The sequence below is a fragment of the Cnephaeus nilssonii genome (genome assembly GCF_951640355.1).
Source record: "Cnephaeus nilssonii genome assembly, chromosome: 1".
NCBI classification, from domain to species: domain Eukaryota; kingdom Metazoa; phylum Chordata; class Mammalia; order Chiroptera; family Vespertilionidae; genus Cnephaeus; species Cnephaeus nilssonii.
In genome coordinates, this window is record NC_137072.1 from 58,403,637 (window position 1) to 58,423,426 (window position 19,790).

The following is a 19,790-nucleotide window of genomic DNA, read 5'->3' on the forward strand; positions in this document are numbered from 1 at the left end:
AGATAATTTAGGTAAGTAATTTATTTATTTATTTCATAAATTTTCTTGAATTTAGCAGACAGTACTCATATTATTTATATTTTATAGTGGCGGCAAAAAGTCTAGCACTGGCCTTGAAAGTGACACTTACGACTTACGTTACGGCAAATTCAGAGGAAAAATAATACAAGTTAGTATTGTTATTATTTAGAAAGAAATATAGGATTAAAATAATTTTTAAAATATAGTTTTTATAAAAATCAAATTAATTTAATTTATAAGCTAAAAATAAAATATGTTCATGTAATTATGTACCTACTTACTGTGTTTTTAAGCAATATGTATATAATAATTTATAATATTTTTTTTAGATTTTTAACATAATGAGTAAGAAAAGAGGATGCAAATTCAACGATGATCTAAGAAGTGAATTTCCTTTTATTAAAAAAACCAAAAGCCATTACAATATAGACCAAATTTTTAATCAAGAACCCCTCCCCCCCCCAGCCGAAACCGGTTTGGCTCAATGGATAGTGCGTCGGCCTGAGGACTCAAGGGTCCCAGGTTCGATTCCGGTCAAGGGCATGTACCTTGGTTGCAGGCACATCCCCAGTAGGGGGTGTGCAAGAGGCATCTGATCCATGTTTCTCTCTCATCAATGTTTCTAACTCTCTATCCCTCTCTCTTGCTCTCTGTAAAAAATCAATAAAATATATTTTAAAAAAAGAACTCCCCCCCCCCCATCAATGGTGTCCCGCTTTACCAATGTTAAAATATGGTCACCTTACTCTAAAATAACATAACTGTGAGATGTCTGGGTAACTTGTAGCTTCCCTTTTTTCTGGAGTCCCTGGGGCACAACCAGATGTGGTGGGCGCCAGGACAGATACCACAAATTCCTTCATTATCATGTTAATTGTTTCTGCACCCACCTAAGTCTGTGTCCATCATTTTACTTTTTATCCAATCCCAGGGGTTTCCCACCGCTTTGCTTTATCCCACCTCCTAAATCCGTCACCAATGAATTTCATGTAATCCACCTATGTCCCTCCTTTGATTGCAATGTATAAATAGAAATGTAATCCACCATTCTTCGGAGCATTATCTCAATTCATTGAGGTTCTGCTTCCCGGCATATGTCCACAGTTTGGCTCAAATAAACTCACTAAAATTCTTTACAGGTTTCAATGGGTTTTTTTCATTAACATGACCAAACCTCGATTTAATACCTTGCCTAATTTCCGTTTCAACCTCCAGAAACATAATCTTAATCAACCAGTTGGAATTTCCTGGTCAATACCAATGAGTTAACCTGCCATGGGGCCTTCTCCATGCCCCTTAGAAAGAAGAAGCAATCTGCATGATAAGATCCCTTATTGTTCCCTTTCTCCCAAAAGATGGTGCCCTGATCTAAAAGTAATAATTTAAAAACCCTTCCATATGGCCTACCCCTTGGACTGCCTTTCTATTTGTTAGATAGAATGATGCAAGATTCATGAATTGCTTAATAAAGCAATTAGATCTTCAAATTTACTTGGTTGAATTTGTTTATCAACACACTAATAATCTAATATTTTAATGTCTTCCCCTCCTAAAATCATTAATAGTTCTTTTACTCGCAGAAGATATATGCTAGTGAAGAGGAACAGAATTTGCCACCCTAAAATATGCCTCTTTGACATGTAAATTATCTAGAGATGGCTATTTTCAAGAAACTGCAGATAAAGGATAAGCTCTAAAAAAGTAAAAGTTACCTTCTGTAGGAGACATTTACATTCATAAGGGAAAACTCTATTTTTAAGGGTGTTTCCCTTTTAGTACCAGAAAGAGTAGGATAACTAATGTCTAGAAACTCTTATCAATAGAGAAGGCACCCACTTAAATCTGTGTTACAACCATAACCTTGTTTACCATGTGTTTCCTGGAAACCTCCCATACTGGTGTCCTCTCTTCCCCCACAACATCTTTCTTTTGTGTTTAGTTGGAGATGTTATTTAAGGTGGTGGCTTGGGCCATTTGGGGAGTTACTCAGTTTTCCTGAGTATCTCCCATATGTATACATGTTACTAAATTTCTGTTTTTTCCCCCATTAATGTTAATCAGTCACTTATTATGCGGGGAGGGAAGATCTCAGTCAAGAACCTAGAAGGTAGAGATAAAGTTATTTTTCCTTCCCCACATAATTTAAGCTATACAAAATATTTTGTATTTGTTCTTTTATTGTTTCATTTTAATGAATACTTTTTATAATCATAACAGCTTTTATAGTCAATACCTAGCCTTGCTTTCCTCCCCATAAAGATTTTAAACACAAATTCTCTTAACAAAAAAATTATCAGTTACTTAATTGTTTGTAGTCAAAGCTGAATTAGAGACTTGGAGACATTCCAGGAATGATCTGGCTCCTAGATAAAGATTCAGGATTTTACAAAGAAGCATTCAGTGCAATACTGTAAAAGCAACTGAATGTAGATGCTTAGGTTTTAAAATTACTGGCTATATATGCTGATCTGCATTGAATGCTTTGTTCTAAAAGGCACACGGAGTCCTTTCAAAATGTGTTAGATACAATAATATAAAATAAAATGTAGGACAGCAATATGCACTTCCTTAGTTTTTGTTGTAAATACGGTAAAATAATACATAGTAATTTGTCATAGATTTTTAGTATCATAGTAGTAACATTACAGCCTTTTAGTTAATGTATTTATTTTTCACCAAGTAATTATTGAATGCTTTCTATATTCATTTACTGGCACACCTCTGATAAATGGGATGCGCTAATATACAATGAAGTTTAATGTGGATGAAAAGGGACCACATATTAAACCTGACAAGCTCAGGTGAGGCCTGCATGGTGGCCTTACAAACTCAGAGACCTAAAGTAACCACACAGAATGGTCTGAAATTAAAACTTTACAACTAAAAGCAGTCCATGGCCTGTAGTTATGTCCTAGGTGAGTATTTTTCCCTAACAAAGGACATCTTTACCTTAACTGTCATCTTTTTGAATAGAGGATAACATACCTGATAACATGCTTTTGGAATAACAAAATCATTTTCTTTTTTGGACCTCTCAATGCACAAACACCTCACCAGACTGGGGGCCCACAAATCCCTTCATGATCATTGTTAATTGTTGACTGTTAACTCACCTGTACCCACCTATGTAAAAGAAGTTTGTATCTATCGGTTTACTATATATCCAATCCCAGAGATTTCCCCACTTTGCTTTCTCCTACCTTCCAAATCTACCACTAATGTATTTCATGTAACCTGAAACCCACTTATGCCTCCTCATTAGATTGTCATGTATAAAGTAAGATGCAAACCTGCCATTTTCCAGAGCATTTTCTCAATCCACGGAGGTTTTGCTTCCCTGCAACTGTCCTCAGTTTGGCTCAGGTAAACTCATAAAAATCCTTACAAGTTTGGACATTTCTTACATGGACATGAACTTTACATTTGAAGTATATAAATTTGACTCTAGAAGAAGAGTGGCACACAGAGAGAGAAGGGGGTAGAGAGGGTGCATGCAAAAAAGAGGAAAAGCAAATGTAATTGACAAAGCTTGGGTGAGTCTCCCCAGCTCTCTTCTCTGCGTGCTCTGAGAGGCCTGAGCTGGCTGTTCCCTCGCTCAGTCTGTGCTTCCCTGGTGTAAAATCTCTTCATGCACTGGGTCTGAGTGTTTAAGGTCTAATGGTACCAAATGCATTGCTGCCCACACAGCACAGCTTCCAAATGAAGCCAGCTGCTCTTACCTAGGGCTGCAGCAAGTAAAGCAATTTGTTCTTACCGACTGAAGGTGTTCATGAAGCACACATCACAAAAGGATTTCTGACTAACTGTGATTTTCATCTCACCTCCTCCATGTATCACATCTCCCATCTCACTCTTCAACCTGCCTAGATCACCTTGTTTAAAATTTCTGATCATAACCCTCAGCCCCATCCCTACCTTCACAATTACCCCTTCCCTATGCTATTTTTCTTTTCTAAATGCACTTAGCACCTTCTAGCGTACTAAATAATGTAATTATATTTTATATTTATTGTTTGTTATAAGTCTTCCCTCACAAAACGGAAGCTCCATGAGGGCATATTTATTGTTTGATTAAAGGATGTATCCCAAGTACAAAGAAGAAGGCTTGGCTTCCAGGGGTCAGTTAGTAATATTTGTTGAATGAATGCATGCAGAGATTTTAACAATAATGCCCTTAGAACTTCACCACTGGGGAGCTGTGGCTCCTCCACAGAATGTTAATAAGCACCTGCAGCAAGTGATCATGTTTCCTGTAATTGTTTTTAATCAATGTTCTTGTCTGAACTTGTCCTTACTGTAATATTAAAACCTGTAGTCCAAAAGAAAACTTGAAATATAGCATTCGGTTCTTAAGCCTGATTTTTTCAATTTGTAAAAATAAAAAGGAACATGTGAGATAAATAAATATAAATAAAGCATGTGGGGGCCACACTCATCTCCTAAATGCTGGGCATGTTGATGCATGATTGGAAGTATTGAATTAAAGGAGATGGTAGGAACAAATGGATCCCAGATAGAAACTATAGTTTATTAGCAGGATGATGAGAGCTTAATTGAGAGTTATTCAATTCTTAGAATTGGGCTTAAGCCATGGGCTGACACAATACATTAGCATAACAAAAATAGCTTTGTACAATAGTTAATAAAACAATTACAGTAAAAAATAATAACTTTTATTACTTACATGATAAACTATTTTCATATTAGCTAGAACTCCCTGCATATTACCAACTGTGCCAGGAGCTCTCCAAAATTAAATCTAAGAAAAGTAGTATAGATTGAGACTACACAGATAGCATTGAGCAGTTTTTCAAAATGTGTATTCATAATTTTTTTTTCCTAGCACATAGGCAGAAAACTACACTTATAAAGCAAATCCCACCTTTTGAAAAATGTGCTAAAATATTTGAAAAACACTGTATTTTGAGCACACATTTCCAAATTGATGTATGCTTCATTCGTATGTGGCTGAGACAAAATATGTGTGATGTCACAATTCAGTCCATTTTAAATAAGCAAATTAAAACCACTAATGATATTTATACTACAGTGATAAATTACATTTGATGATATATCCAATAACTTCAAAACTCAAAGAAAATATAAATAATTGAAAGTTCAAAACTAGTAAAAACACTTAATAAATATAAGAGCAAAACATTCACTAATGAAAAGAAGAACCCTTTTAAAATGTTGGTACTTTTGCCTAAAAGAACAACTTAGAAACCCTGTGACTGTTCCACGTTCAGGCACTAATTGAAAAGAACATGTGCACTTAGTCAATTAGCCACATTTAAAAAGTCAATCTTCTTAGAACATCAAAAGAAAGTTGAGAAAACAAAGCTACCCACAAATATGTCAAATTAATAAAAGTTCCTGTATTTTATCAGTGTCAGAATATAAAATCTTCACTGAGGATTTTGGATATTCATTCTCAGTTATTTTAACCAAAATGTTATTTGCAGTAGTTCAAACTATGTTTACAGACAGCTTATATGCTATGTTGAAGCATCTATTTATACAGTTGATACAATCAGAAGAATCTTCCCCACCTCTTAATGTAATCTTATCATAGGCAGCATTGCTAACTTGACTACATCTATTCATCTTCTACCCTGTTTTAATAACACAAGTGGCACCTAAGAAATTATTCTTTGATCTTTCAATAAACTAAGCCTGTGCAGACAGAGGAAGGTGAAAGAGGTTAAATTGGCATTGATTATTTAAGACACATTCATCATTTATTTAACAATCTCCTTCATCACATGAACTATTGTGTTTACAGGCTTTGCCAAGGCACTCTGGATTTATTTTTCAATAATTTGTGCCATGTGCATTTCAAATCAGAGCACATTGTACACTAACATTAGTTTTAAGTCTCCTGATGAACCTGGTACAGGATAGACTAGTTTATTGTACAAACCTTTAAACTTATTCACTGTAGTGAAGTTTTAGAAATTTATTTTAATAGTTTTCACTATAATTAAGCTCTAATGGGCATTCTATTACCCATCTTAAGCAAAATGTGTAGCAATAGCTATCTTCCCAAGGAAATTATATTAATGCATACTTGTAATCTCTTATATTCTGACATTCAGATCACTAAAACATGATTTATAATGATCCATAAAGAAAAATTTGTGGCTAGTGTTTGGTAGCTTAAGGAAGGAAGAAGGGAGTATAAGAATCATCAATAACATGCAAGATATTTACAAGATTTTTCATTATTTTTTCTGACAAATAGTATTGCAAATTATAAAGAAGTATATTCTATGTGGGTATCTATATATATAAAAGCGACCATTCAGTGGGCCGATAGGTAGCTTTGGTGTGCACTGACCAACAGGAGGCAGGCGCTCAATGCAGGAGCTGCCAAGCTGCGGTGATTTGGCAGCTGAGGTTCTTGGGTGACACACCCAGAACCAGAGAGGAGGGAGCCCAATTCCAGGGTGCATCACCCAAGAACTGCCCTCTCGAAATCTGGGACCCCTCGGGGGATATGGGAGAGCCAGTTTTGGCCCAATCCCTGCAGGCCAGGCCAAGGGACCCCACTGGTGCACAAATCCATGCACCGGGCCTCTGTTATCTATACTAATAAAAGGGTAATATGCTAATTAGACCAGATAGACCAGACATCTTCCGGAGGTTCTTCTGGACAAAGCCACGGTGGTAGGGGACAAGGCAGAGGCAGTTAGGGGAGAGTTGTTAGGGGAGATCAGGCTGGCAGGCAGAGGGTTTAGGGGCATCAGGCAGGCAGGCAAGTGAGCAGTTATGAGCCAGCGGTCCCAGATTGTGGGGTTGGGCCTAAACCAGCAGTTGGACATCCCCCAAGGGTTCCCGGATTAGAGAGGGTGCAGACCGGGCTGACGGACCCCCCCACCCATGCAGAAATTTCCTGCAGTGGGCCTCTAGTATATCATATTTGTGAAAAAATTATGTCAAACTATATTTCCTGAGAAAAATGCAAACAAAATATTATAAATTAAAAGATTAATTATTCTTATTGCATATAAATTGTGAAAAATTATTTATAAACAAATATTGAAAAGTATAGAAGATATATCCTAGTCATGGAAAAATTACACTACTGATGAATCATATATTCCAAATAGTCACACAAGTAACACTTTTAAAATGCTTTACTTATTTCTAATTTATTTAAATTCCTTCCTCCCCAGGGAGAATGCTCTGAAGTTCATTACAACAGTTATTTCAAAAAAATGAATATATTTGGTAATTAATTTTCTAATTCCGATGTTTATATTCTAGAATATATCACCAAGAATTGTTTACATGAAGCCTTTAAAAAAGATTATTAGTCCATGTTAACAACTACCAAAATAATAACAGACACTTGTACACGGGGATCCTTTAGGGACTCACTACCAAGAAATCATTATTCTTTAACATAACCCAATCCAGTCAAATACATTAAGCTCTCATTGTCAGATATGAAAAAGATAGAAACAATGAGGGTTTGACAATGAGGATTTAATAATAAGGATTAACTATGTTAGTGACTTTAATTTTATTTACATGGTTGGAGAACTAAATAGCTGATATAAAAAATTTATGTAGAAACAAAATAATTATGAGGCATAGATGGGCAAATACATAGCTGCTGCTAGTAGCTTCAGCTTAGGTAGCACTCCACCTAGTCTCTCCCATGTGCCAGTCATTTTTTAGCAACTCTTTCTCACAAGCAGCCCTAAGTGTTACAAATCTCTGACATTCTATAATTTTATTCAGTCATTTAGACACTTAGAATTCAATCTCCCAAATATAATTTCCTTATATTGGGTAAAATGGACTATTTGTCCCAATTCAAAAGTATTCTACTTGTTTTTTTAAGAACACATTACTTTTAATAAAGGACTAAATTTTACCACTACCATGTGGTAGTGAACAAATGACTTCACTTTTTGAAACTCAGTTAACTTATTTGAAAATTCAGGGCTTTGAAATAGGATGATAAGTTAACTTGTTCCTGTGTTGTATGTTTTTGTTATATTGGGATAAGATTTTATGGGAACTCTGGATTCATTGCTTATTGGATAACTCTCTGGCTTGAAGATTTAAAAATATATAGGTTATTATTTGTAAAAATACATACTGGGTTTATATCCTAGGCACAGATATGCAAATACTGTGTATTTAAAATTTTTAAACAGAAAAAAAAACTCCTCCAAAAAAAGATTAATATTGAAATATGTATGGAAAATCCTCTTTGAACTTAATAAAAATATTTTTTTCTTAAAATATGAAGCATTAGCATCATTGAAACAATACATAACACTAGTATTTAAGAAGTATTATAGTCACAATACTAAAATCTAGAAGATTTAGGTTTCTCAAAAAACATTAAAATAAATGTAAGAAAAGTTCAAAATAAAAGCATAACTTCTAGTGTTTTTTTTTTTTAATTAAAAATACTGCATGTAAATATTGAAAACCAATTTGCACTGGAATTAAAAACTTTGGTTTATTTCCTAATAAAGACAAATAGCTTTATATTAAGTGTATTAATATACTTTGTAAGGCAACACAAAAGTAATATCCATATTTATGTTGTTTAATATAATGAGGACATGCAAATAAACATACATTGTATCATTACATATCTTCCTAAAACAACATAAATTATCTCTATTCTATTTATACTTGTCATAAAGTCCTAATAATTCTATAATAAATGTTTTTAACTAGAAGAGAGAGTTCTCACAAATGTTACCTACAAGATAAATCCTATATTTTTTCATCAAAATGAAGTTTAAAGTCATGAACTTAGGCAAAATGAAAATTTCATAGCTGCACTTAAGGAAAAAATAGGTATTTGAATCAAAGTTATCCAAAATCACCTAGTGTTACTAAAAACAATCTTCTATTCAAACACATTTTACAATCTTGTTTTGACAGTTCAACAAGTATTTCATATGAAGAAAAAAGTGCTAACTTTCAATTAATTACTTTCTGTAGCCTACACTAAAGTCCAAGAACTAATTTTTTTTTTATAAATTTCTCTGCTAAGTTATGTTTCTTTTTATGGTCTAGATTATAAAAATGACGTGCTTAGCTTCAGTGACTGCAAACTTTATTAAACTGTTAATAAATAAATTAGTACTTCCTTAAAAATAAATTGTCCTAGTATTCTATTATGTATCATCTACATATCTGCAAATTAACTAATTCAAAGGACTGTATTAGAAATGTTGGTTTAAAACTAATAATAAAATATTGGTATGCTAGTCAGTGCCTGTAATTATGTTTTTCAGTTCCCAGAGGGTATTTGGGAATTATTTAAGAGTAAAAGATGAATAGTGCATCACTAAATTCTCTTAAATCAATGCATGGGCACAGTAGCAGCAGAGGCAAATAAGCTTGTGGAAGTCTGAATACCAATAAAGAAGACAAAAATGGTTTTATATAGCTACTTACATCATAGCCTAGAACTTCAGTCTGTGTGGATTTATCTACTCTTGAAGCAAAAGCCTTCTGTAAATGCTTTACTTTATCCTGCAAAATAAAAACAAACAAAACACATTGTTGGCGAGCCTCTAGTAATTATATATTAACTATAGGGTTATTCTAGTAATTCTAGGCTGTACAAATGCCTTAAGAAAAAACAAAAGAAAGGGAGTAGGAAGAATGCAGAGACAAAAGTGAGGGCATTGCAGAATAGGTACAAATCACATACCTGTCTGATATGATACAGTAACATCAAGTGAGAAATATTTTCATGGATAAATTAGGTGGTTTTTTTTTTTTATAAAAAGCTTATAAAAATTAAAAAGCTATTTATTGCCTGAACATTATACTGTGGGAGAAAAATTGATGAAGTGATTTAGCCAATAAAGTTAATTAGAGGGGGAAATGAATGGAGAAGTGTCTTCCATAGGTAATACGGCCCAAGAGAGTTTTTTGATATCAAGTCCCAAACATTCCCCATTAACAACATCCTGGTCTATAAAACATACTTTCTATTAGATAAGGGGCCCTTCATTCCCCTGGCCCATATTTTCATGAGGAACTTCTGCTAGAAATATACTTTTGGTTTCTTTCCCTACCTCTCACTCACTCCTCTTCTTCTATAAGCTGGTAAGTGACCTAGGGGTAAACACACACGCAATCTGCTTCTTATTGACATGACATGTACATAGCCTGAAATCTCAGCTTGCCCAGGCATAAGTGTACAGGATGCAATTTCCCCCTCTGTCAGCAACCCTAGTGGATCACTTCAGTTCAGTAAAGAAGGTATTAGAAGCTTTTATGGCTGCATTCCAATAGGGTTCGTAGTGTATTATATTATAACTAGGGGCCCGGTGCACGAAATTCATGCATTGGGGGTCGGGGGTCCCTCAGCCCAACCTGCCCCCTCTCACATACTGGGAGCCCTCAGGGGAAGTCTGGCCTCCCTTTGTGGGAGGCAACCGGGCTGGTCAGGGGAAGGCACCAGCCCCATCACCCCACTGCTGCAGCCACTGTAAGTCACCGCAGCCACCAAGGTGTTTTCATCAACACGGACTCCAGTCCCTTCACCAAGAAAAAATGACAACTTTCTTTAGGCATTTTCAAGATGTGTCTTTCATAGCATATGGATTTCTTTATTTAATTTTTATCCTCACCTGAGGGTATGTTTCCATTGACTTTTAGAGAATGTGGAAGAGAAAGGGAAAGACAGAGAGAAACACTTTGATTGGTTGCCTCCTGCATGAGCCCTGATCTGGGCCCCGGCCAGGGAGGAGCCTGCAACCTAGGTACATGCCTTTGATCAGAATCAAACCCAGACCCTGCTGTCTGCAGGCTGAGGCATTATCCACTGAGTCAAACCGGCTAGGGCAGGATATGACATTTCTTAGCCTTCCAGCAGCGGACCTTCATTTTTTTCTCCAGAAGTGTGGTGGAAAAACCCTAGATCACCTTTTTGGATTCTTATTACCCAAGTTACTAAGAATATTACCAGTGGCATACAGGGAGATTAGCCAATGAGTGGTCAGAAAAGGTGTTTCCTCTATAGTTCACACCAATGGAGTGCTGGGCCCTGCCCAGGCCTAAAGCCTCTGGCCGAAGCTTTAGGCCTGGCAGGCCTCTCCAGCTCCCTCTGATCACCGGCTCAGCCCCTGCCCAGGCCTGTCCAGACCGAAAGCCTCTTGGGCAGGAGCAGACCCCCAGCTCCCTGCCCAGGTGATCAATCGCAGTGGGTCCGCTGGTGTACCAGGCCGAAGAAACCCCCAGCTCCCTGCAATTGATGGCAGGGGGTCCACTCGTGCACCAGGTCAAAAGCCTCCGGAGGCTTTGGCCTGGAGCCAGAGTGGACACCCAGCTTCCCGCTTTTGATGGCAGGGTTTCCGCTCGCCTCGCCCACCATCCAATCAGAGCGAGGAGCTGGGTGTCTGCCATGCCCACCATCCATCGAAAGCGGGGAGCTGGGTGTCCGCTCCAGCTACAGGCCAAAAGCCTCAGGTGGAGGCTTTCGGTCTGGTGCCAGAGCAGACCCCAGCTCCCTGCAATCCATCACAGGGGGTCAGCTCAGGGCGCCTATGTATGCAAATTAACCACCATCTTGGTCAGGTTTATTTGCACACTTGCTATGATTGGCTGGTGGGTGTGGCTTGGCTGGTGGGTGTGGCAAAGGTGCGGTCAATTTGCATTTTACTGTTTTATTACGTAGGACTAGTGGCCTGGTGCACGAAATTCGTGCATGGGAGGGGTTCCCTCAGCCCAGCCTGCAGCCTCTTCAATCGGGGACCCCTTGGGCGATGTCCGACTGCCGATTTAGGCCCTTTCCCACAGGCAGTCGGACATCTCTCTCACAATCTGGGACCACTAGCTCCTAACCATTCACCTGCCTGCCTGCCTGATCTCCCCTAACTGCTTCTACCTGCCTACCGGATTGCCCCTAACCCCTCTACCTGCCTGCCTGATTGCCCCTAACCTCTCTGCCTGCCTGATCACCCTTAACTGCCTCTGCTTGCCTGCCTGATCACCCCTAACTGCTCTCCCCTGCCAGCCTGGTTGCCCCCAACTGCCCTCCCCTGCCGCCTGATCTCACCCCCAACTGCCCTCCCCTGCCGGCCAGGTTGCCCCCAACTGCTCTCCCCTGCCGGCCTGATCTTGCCCCCAATTGCCCTCCCCTGATGGCCTGATTTTGCCCCCACTGCCCTCTCTGCCTCGGCCCCCACCACCATCGCTTTGTCCGGAAGGAAGGTGAATGTCCAGAAGATGGCTGCTCAACCCAGTCTAATTAGCATATTACCCTTTTATTAGTATAGATTAAATCTCTCCAAATTTTCCATTTTATAATTTATTCTGAATTTAGAAGGGGGAAAAAAGTACTTCGTTATTGCCCCTTCTAAGCCCCCAAAATACACACACACACACTGAATCAATGTGGAAAAAAAAAGAGTTTAAGTATAGTTATTGACCAATACAATATCCATTGAACCTTAAATTCAACCTTGAAAATAGTTCCTCTAAAAAAAATCTGAATTACTAAAAACAAAAACCTGCCTTCTATATGGAGATTGACACCTTGCAAACATAGCAAAGATTCCTGGAGCTTTTATTGTTTGATATTTTTATTTAAGAAGGTCAGAATGTTATACTCAGCCCACTTTATCATTATGATTAAAAAGGAAATTCCCTTTTTGAAGAAAAGTTTTGCTTTAGGGGATTGCGAGCATTTTCTTTTATTGTAGTGACTTAATTTTAACGTATATAAAAATTCTTACAATGAGCTGTATGACAGTTTATCAAGGCAGTCATTCATAATGGCAATATGCTGATGACAGCATTGCGAAAATACAAGTACTAGTATACGGGAGACGACAGAAAGATCACTACAGACCTGCAAAGTCAGCACAGCATTACAGGTTGACAATCGGCTAGAAAACAACAATGTCATGAATCAAACTTCACGGGACAAATTCTCCACACAGATCAAACTTCACTGTCAAACTCAAGAAATTCTGAATGCCATAAAATGCATTACCCTTCAAATTTCCTTCAGCCCACTCCTAAGCAAAAGTAAAAAATAAAATAAAATCCCATATATCTCTCTGAAGAGCAGAATTTAATAAAACAGAGAAGCTGAAGGGATTATAGGTGACTAGAATTACTTAGTTGTTCTGGATGTCTGTTTATTGATCTTTTAAACAACTGTTAGGTAAAGACATTTAAAGCTGGATTTAATTGATTCCAACAAATATTTAATGGATATCTATAATTTATTCATCCATCTGTCAGTAATTATAGTACATTTAATTATGTAAATTAAACTGATTTCACTTTTTTCTCTGTATAATTAGAAATACAACAACATTTTAGTTTGTTGAATGTGTTGTATATATTTTACATTTACAAATAAAACTATTTCTATAAAATGTTTGGCTAATTGTTCACTGTGAGCCGCTTTAGAGCCCAGCTCCTAAGGAAGACACAACTCAGTTAGCTGCGCAGCTGGCTGAGGTGCAGGCTCTCTCTAGAGAGTGGTCTGTACAGAAGGCTAAACCCAATGCTCTCCTTACATATGAAGTGGTGAACAGATTGTTGTTCTTGCTGTTTCACTACTTACAGTTTATAGGGGAAATAGGCTTCCAATAAGGAAACCAATAGGTGTAAAATTACAAATTTTGGTGATATAAAGGGAAGCAATGAGCACCTATGAAAGAGAATAACATGAAGACACAGTGTGTCTTACTAAGGAAATGGCCCTTAATGTTAAACCTACAGGACAAGGACACAGACAGGCAGTAGGCAGGGGAATGTTTGAAAGAGAGAGATTGAAGAAATCTCAAGGGTGGGTGTGGGATAGGGTTTTTTTTTAGTTTTTTTTATAGGAACTGAAAAAAAGTACAGTGTGACTAGAATTTAGTGAGCAAGAGGGATATTGGCATATGATTATGATAGGTTCTGCTAAGCACTGGTTTTATTTAAGTTCACTGGGAAACCATGAAAATGTTTTAAGTATCTCCCCATTATATTTAGCCAGCATCATTCTGACTGCTATATGGAGAAGAAAATAGAGACAAGGAATAAATAGGTGAAGGGGAATTTGGAATACTCTAGATCAGTGGTCGGCAAACTGCGGCTCGTGAGCCACATGTGGCTCTTTGGCCCCTTGAGTGTGGCTCTTCCACAAAATACCATGTGCGGGCTCGCATGTACAGTGCGATTGAAACTTCGTGGCCCATGCACAGAAGTCAGTTTTCGGCTCTCAAAAGAAATTTCTGAAAGGGCAGAGCAGGACAGCACAAAATGTACTGTATCCTCCATCCCGTGTAACTCTGTATATGACTCCTTTTTCTTAGAAAACCGCGAGAATGTAACAGTTGCATAAACCTGCCAATAGGAATGTAGAGAAGTAGACTCAGTCCAAGTTAGGCAATCTCTGTAACCCACGTCACTTCCCTAAGCCCACCCAAATGACCAACCCTTTATAACCTACCGCTCTCCCAGGGCTCGCTCTCTCTTGGGTCACACTGCTATGCCAGAAAGAGGCCGGGAGCCAAACCCGGGTTTGAATAAAGACTCTTTGCTTTTGCATCGGAGAAAAGGCTCCCTGGTGGTTGATTATTGGGGACCTCGAACTCTGGGCATAACAATTTCAATTGTTGTGCTGTTGATATTTGGCTCTGTTGACTAATGAGTTTGCCGACCACTGCTCTAGATAATGCAGTTTAGAAGAAATGCTTTAGGCAAAAGGAATAGAGTCCTGTATTCTTTTCAGACTCAATATAAGAGCTAGATTTAAGGACTTGTAATTCACTGTACAGGTAGGTTAAGGGAAGGAAAAGTCAAGAATAAATCCCTGGTCTCTGTTCTGAGCAAGGATGGCTGGATGGTGGCAGCACTTCTAATATCGGGAACACTGCAGAAGTAAGTTTAATTGGAAACAGGCGTGGATGGGAGATCAAGAAGCAGGATTAATTTAGAGGGAAGGCAAATGGAACATACTGAGCATATTAAAAAGTGAGATTACTTTGAGATATTCAAGCAGGTATGAGTTGTAAGAGTTGTTTTAAGAGACTGTTAGGTTGCTAAAAGCTATAAATAGTGCTAGTAAGAGGACCAAGAACAGAAAGATTCTCCAAAGGAATGTATTCCTCATTCAGATGATAGCAGCACCCATGTTTTCTACTCAGCACTCCTCATTGCTCCCTTCACACATCCACACTTAACTGGGAACTTCACCGTCCTCCACTTCAGCCACATGGCTGTGGCCAGAGCTGCAGGGAGTGCGATATGATCATGCTGTCACAGTGCCTGGATTGCAGAGTGAGAATGGACCCTATTCCCAAGCTGGGCTAGAGGCCTGTTCTGGCAGTTTTGATACAAAAAGAAAGAAAAGTCAATCTTTCTTGTGGTGGTTGGATCAAAAGTGGTTATGTCTAAGAGCTACTATGGGCCAAGTTTTTGGTGATACAAGACAATGAAAGTTGGTCTGAGAGAGAGAGAGAGAGAGAGAGAGAGAGAGAGAGAGAGATCAAAGAACAGAAGGGATGAGTAGAGAAAATGAGGATTACTATCATCTTAATTGTTAATGAAAGTTGTTCCTGGGCCCCAGCCTCAGTCTTGTCTTTGGTTTCACGAGTCACTGAGGTAGTCTATTTTTTTGTAAATTTCTTTATTGATTAAGGTATTACATATGTGCCCTTATCCTCCCATTCCCCCCACCCCCCATTCCCCCACTCATGCCCTCACCCCCCTGTTGTCTGTGTCCATTGGTTAGGCTTATATGAATGCATACAAGTCCTTTGGTTGATCTCTCCCTCTTACCCCCACCCTCCACTACCTTCCCTCTATTTTAGCTTATGGTAGACCAAATTATTTTCCTGACATTTATGATTAAGACAGACCTAATCAAGGAAAAGAGAAAGCCAAAAGTCAAGGAAAAAGAACTAATTCTAAAGAAATTAAATATTTCTAAAAACAGCGACTAGTGGTAGGATCCTAAGTAGCAGTCTTCAAGTCTAGTTTTGTTCGCAGTTGCTTTTTAAATATGTATTTAAAATTTGCACTTAAATAAATTAGGGACTAAGAACTCAAAACTAAGTTGTATTAATAAAATGCATACAACTATAGTCTGTGTATATTTATATGTACTACATGTTGGCAACTATGCTAACTATGTATTTTCAATCAGTGCTTACATCTTATTTTGTACTCAGCTCTTTTTTCTATTATATAACAAGCTTCTCAATATCAAATAATATTAACAACTATTTTAAAACTAGACAATATTTTATAGATGTAATATTTCTAAATGTTCTCAAACAAAACATAATTATCTATACTAATAAAAGGGTAATATGCAAATTGGTCAGGACACCCTCACAGTAATTACCAAACAGCAGGCTGCGTGGGGTGACAAGGCCAGCAGGGGGTTACTGAGGGTTGACCAAATGACTGAACAGCAGGCTGCGTGGGGTGACCAGGTCGGCAGGGGGGTTAGTGAGGGATGACCAAATGACTGAACAGCAGGTTGTGTGGGGCAACCAGGCTGGCAGGGGGGGCAGTGAGGGGTGACTAGGCTGGTAGGGGGTCCATGAAGGGCGACCAGGCTGGCATGGAGGCAGTTGGGGGTGACCAGGCCAGCATGGGACAATTAGGGGCAACCAGGCTGGCAGGGGGACAGTTAGGGGCGATCAGATTGGCAGGCAGAGGTGGTTAGGGGTGATCAGGCTGGCAGGGGGGGCAGTTAGAGGTGATCAGGTAGGCAGGCAAGTGGTTAGGAGCCAGCAGTGCCCGATTGTGAGAGGGATGTCTGACTGCCAGTTTGGGCCCAATCCCCGGGATCCGGCCTGAACCAGCAGTCGACATCCCCCAAAGGGTCCTGGATTGGAGAAGGTGCAGGCTGGGCTGAGGGGAACCCCCATACACAAATTTTGTGCACCGGGCCTCTAGTTATTAATAGTGTTCATTCCAATAACCACCAATATTTTAAGTGATATACTTAAACCTATTTTCTGACATGTCAAATTTAGATAGGATCTAATAGTCTTTGTTATAAAAGATTACAGCATTAATATGCTTTATTACTGACATTTACATTGTTGGATACAATTAGATTGTTTTAAAATTATAGTAGTTTTCCATTTTCTATATTTTTATTGTAAATATTGGAAATATGTTTATGATTTTGATATGTAAATATCAGTTAGGTTTAAAACAAGTTGTATAATTAATCCCATAAAAAAGGTAATGTAATTTCAATTGAGTAAATGTAATTCCAATAGATTTTTCTGATTAAAAAGAAAAATCCTTTAAGGTTCAAGGTCTAATGGGGCATCTTTTAATTTCACCCTCCAGGCCTTACATATGAATTTGTAATGGGAATATCCTGTTACATTTTGCTGATATTACATTATTTGTTAAATCTTCAGGATATTTAGACAACTTTAGAACCATATTGAATATTTTTGTACATGCACTATTTTTGGTTTTGAATTATATCTTAGGGATAAATTGTGGGGGTAGAATTAATCAAACAATATGAATATCTTTATGACTCATGCTACATATTGCTAAATTGTGTTCCAAAAATTGTAACAAGTAAATGTCACTAGAAATAAATATATGCACCAGTTTTCTAGCAATGCTCCAGCACTGAATTTACATTTAGAAGCTATTGGCTAGATTGGTGGATATAATATGTGATTTCAGGCTTACTTTCGCTTAACCAGAGAAATGGATATTACTAGATGTATGTACACTAACTGTACCTTTTCTGCTTTGTCTACTATATCTATTTTGCTTCATACCAGTTGATAAAATACACATGTAACCTATATGTTCATGTAGACTAATGTCACCCAAATAAAATTTAAAATAAATAAATAAATAAATACTCAGTTTTGAGAATATTACATAAGTCCTACCGATGCCTGAAGTTTGAGAACTAAGTTGATTTGAAATAAAACTATTATTAATATTAAAGCTACAACTCATCACATCAAAATTATAAAAGATAGTTACATCTACCCTTTTCATTCATCCTATATAATAAAAGAGTAACATGCAAATTGACCGTACCTCCGCTACAAATATGGCGGCCCCCATAGCACCAGGGTGGGACGCTAGCATCCCACTCATAGGCCGCAGAGGAGGGAAGAGCTGCAGACAGAATGCTGGGCTGCTGGGCTGGGGTGTGCTCAGAGCTGCCGCCCGCACGGCTTGGGATGCACCCCCGGCCCAGCAGACAGAAGCCCAGCTGACAGAAAGCGGGCGGTGGGCCGGGGGTGAGCTCTGAGCCGCCGCAGCTAGACTTGGGACATGCCAAGCGGACAGATGCTGGGCCGGGCGCTGCTCAGACCCGGGGCTGCTCAGAGCCGGCGCTGCAGGGCTTGGGACATGCCCCCAGCCCAGCAGACAGAAGCCCAGCTGACAGAAAGCAGGGCACTGGGCTGGGGGCGTGCCCCTGGCAGCCCCCCGCAGTGCGGCTTGTGGCATGCCCCCAGCCCAGTGGACAGAAGCCCTACGGACACAATGCAGGGGGTCCTCTGTGCATGAGCTGCAGAGGAAACACCTTTTCTGAAGGCTCATTGGCTAAGCTCCCTGTAAGCTGCCTCTCACAGTGTTCCTGGTAACTTGAGTAATAAGAACCCAAGAAGGCGTTCTAAGGTTTTTCCACCACACTCCTGGAGGAAAAACGAAGGTCTGCTGCTGGAGGGCTAAGAAATGTCATATCCTGCCCTAGCCGGTTTGGCTCAGTGGATAGAGCCTTGGCCTGCCCACCGCAGGGTCCAGGTTCGATTCTGATCAAGGGCATGTACCTAGGTTGCAGGCTCCTCCCTGGCCAGGGCCCAGGTCAGGGCTCATGCAGGAGGTAACCAATCGAAGTGTCCCTCTCACATTGATGTTTCTCTCTGTCTTTCCCTCTCTCTTCCAAGCTCTGTAAAAATCAATGGAAACATATCCTCAGGTGAGGATAAAAAAAGAAAGAAAGAAAAGAAATGTCATATCCTATGAAAGACACATCTTGAAAATGGCTAAAGAAAGCTGTCATTTTTTCATGGTGAAGGGACTGGAGTCCGTGTTGATGAAAACACCTTGGTGGCTGTGACAGTGGCAGCAGCAGTGGGGTGATGGGGCTGGTGCCTTCCCCTGGTCAGCCCAACCACCTCCCGCAGAGGAAGGCCAGACTGAGGCTTAGGCCCGCTCCCCATCAGTAGGACATCTCCTGAGGGCTCCCAGTCTGTCAGAGGGGCAGGCTTGGCTGAAGGACCCCCCCGACCAGTGCACGAATTTTGTGCATCAGGCTTCTAGTTTTATTAATAAAACATATGCGCTTCTTTGAACAATGTCTATCCCATATGTTAAACTGTCTACTAGGCATGTCCATGTAGATACCCCTCATGCATCACAATCTCACCATATTCTAAATAAAACTTGTCATCTTCTAACATTTTTCTTTCTTTTTGGATTCCCTGTATCAGTGAAAGTTATCATTATCAAAGAATCTCTTAATAAATACCCTGGGAGTCGTCCTGGTTGTGTTGCTTCCCACATTCATCTATTCCAAATTCAAGAATTTCTCTTCCGAAATATTCCTTAGATGTGTCCCTTCCCTTCTACTTTAACTGCCAATGTTTATTCCAGGCCCTCATGTTTTTCCAACTAAATCACTGCTAAAACCTTTTTAAGAGCATTTTCTCCTCCAGATTTGTTTCTCTTAATATATGCTCCTTATTGCAGTCAAAGTAAACTTTCCAAAATAAAATCAGATCATGCTTCATTGGTTTTTTACAAATTCAAGATAAGTTTAATACTCT

The 19,790-nt window shown here is 39.0% G+C and overlaps 1 protein-coding gene across 5 annotated transcripts in view; it reads right to left on the bottom strand.

Annotated features, from left to right (window-relative positions):
- Positions 1–19,790, bottom strand: part of CCSER1 (coiled-coil serine rich protein 1) — a 666,784-nt gene that overhangs the window by 20,095 nt on the left and 626,899 nt on the right. For 3 of the 5 annotated variants that reach the window (XM_079769290.1, XM_079769289.1, XM_079769291.1), the window contains exon 9: positions 9,008–9,534. In XM_079769290.1, the coding sequence (XP_079625416.1) occupies positions 9,319–9,534 (216 nt within the window). In that variant the 3' untranslated portion in view covers positions 9,008–9,318. Of the gene's footprint in view, positions 1–9,007; positions 9,535–19,790 lie in introns of those variants that run through there. The other 2 variants (XM_079769292.1, XM_079769288.1) reach the window with 2 other exon arrangements.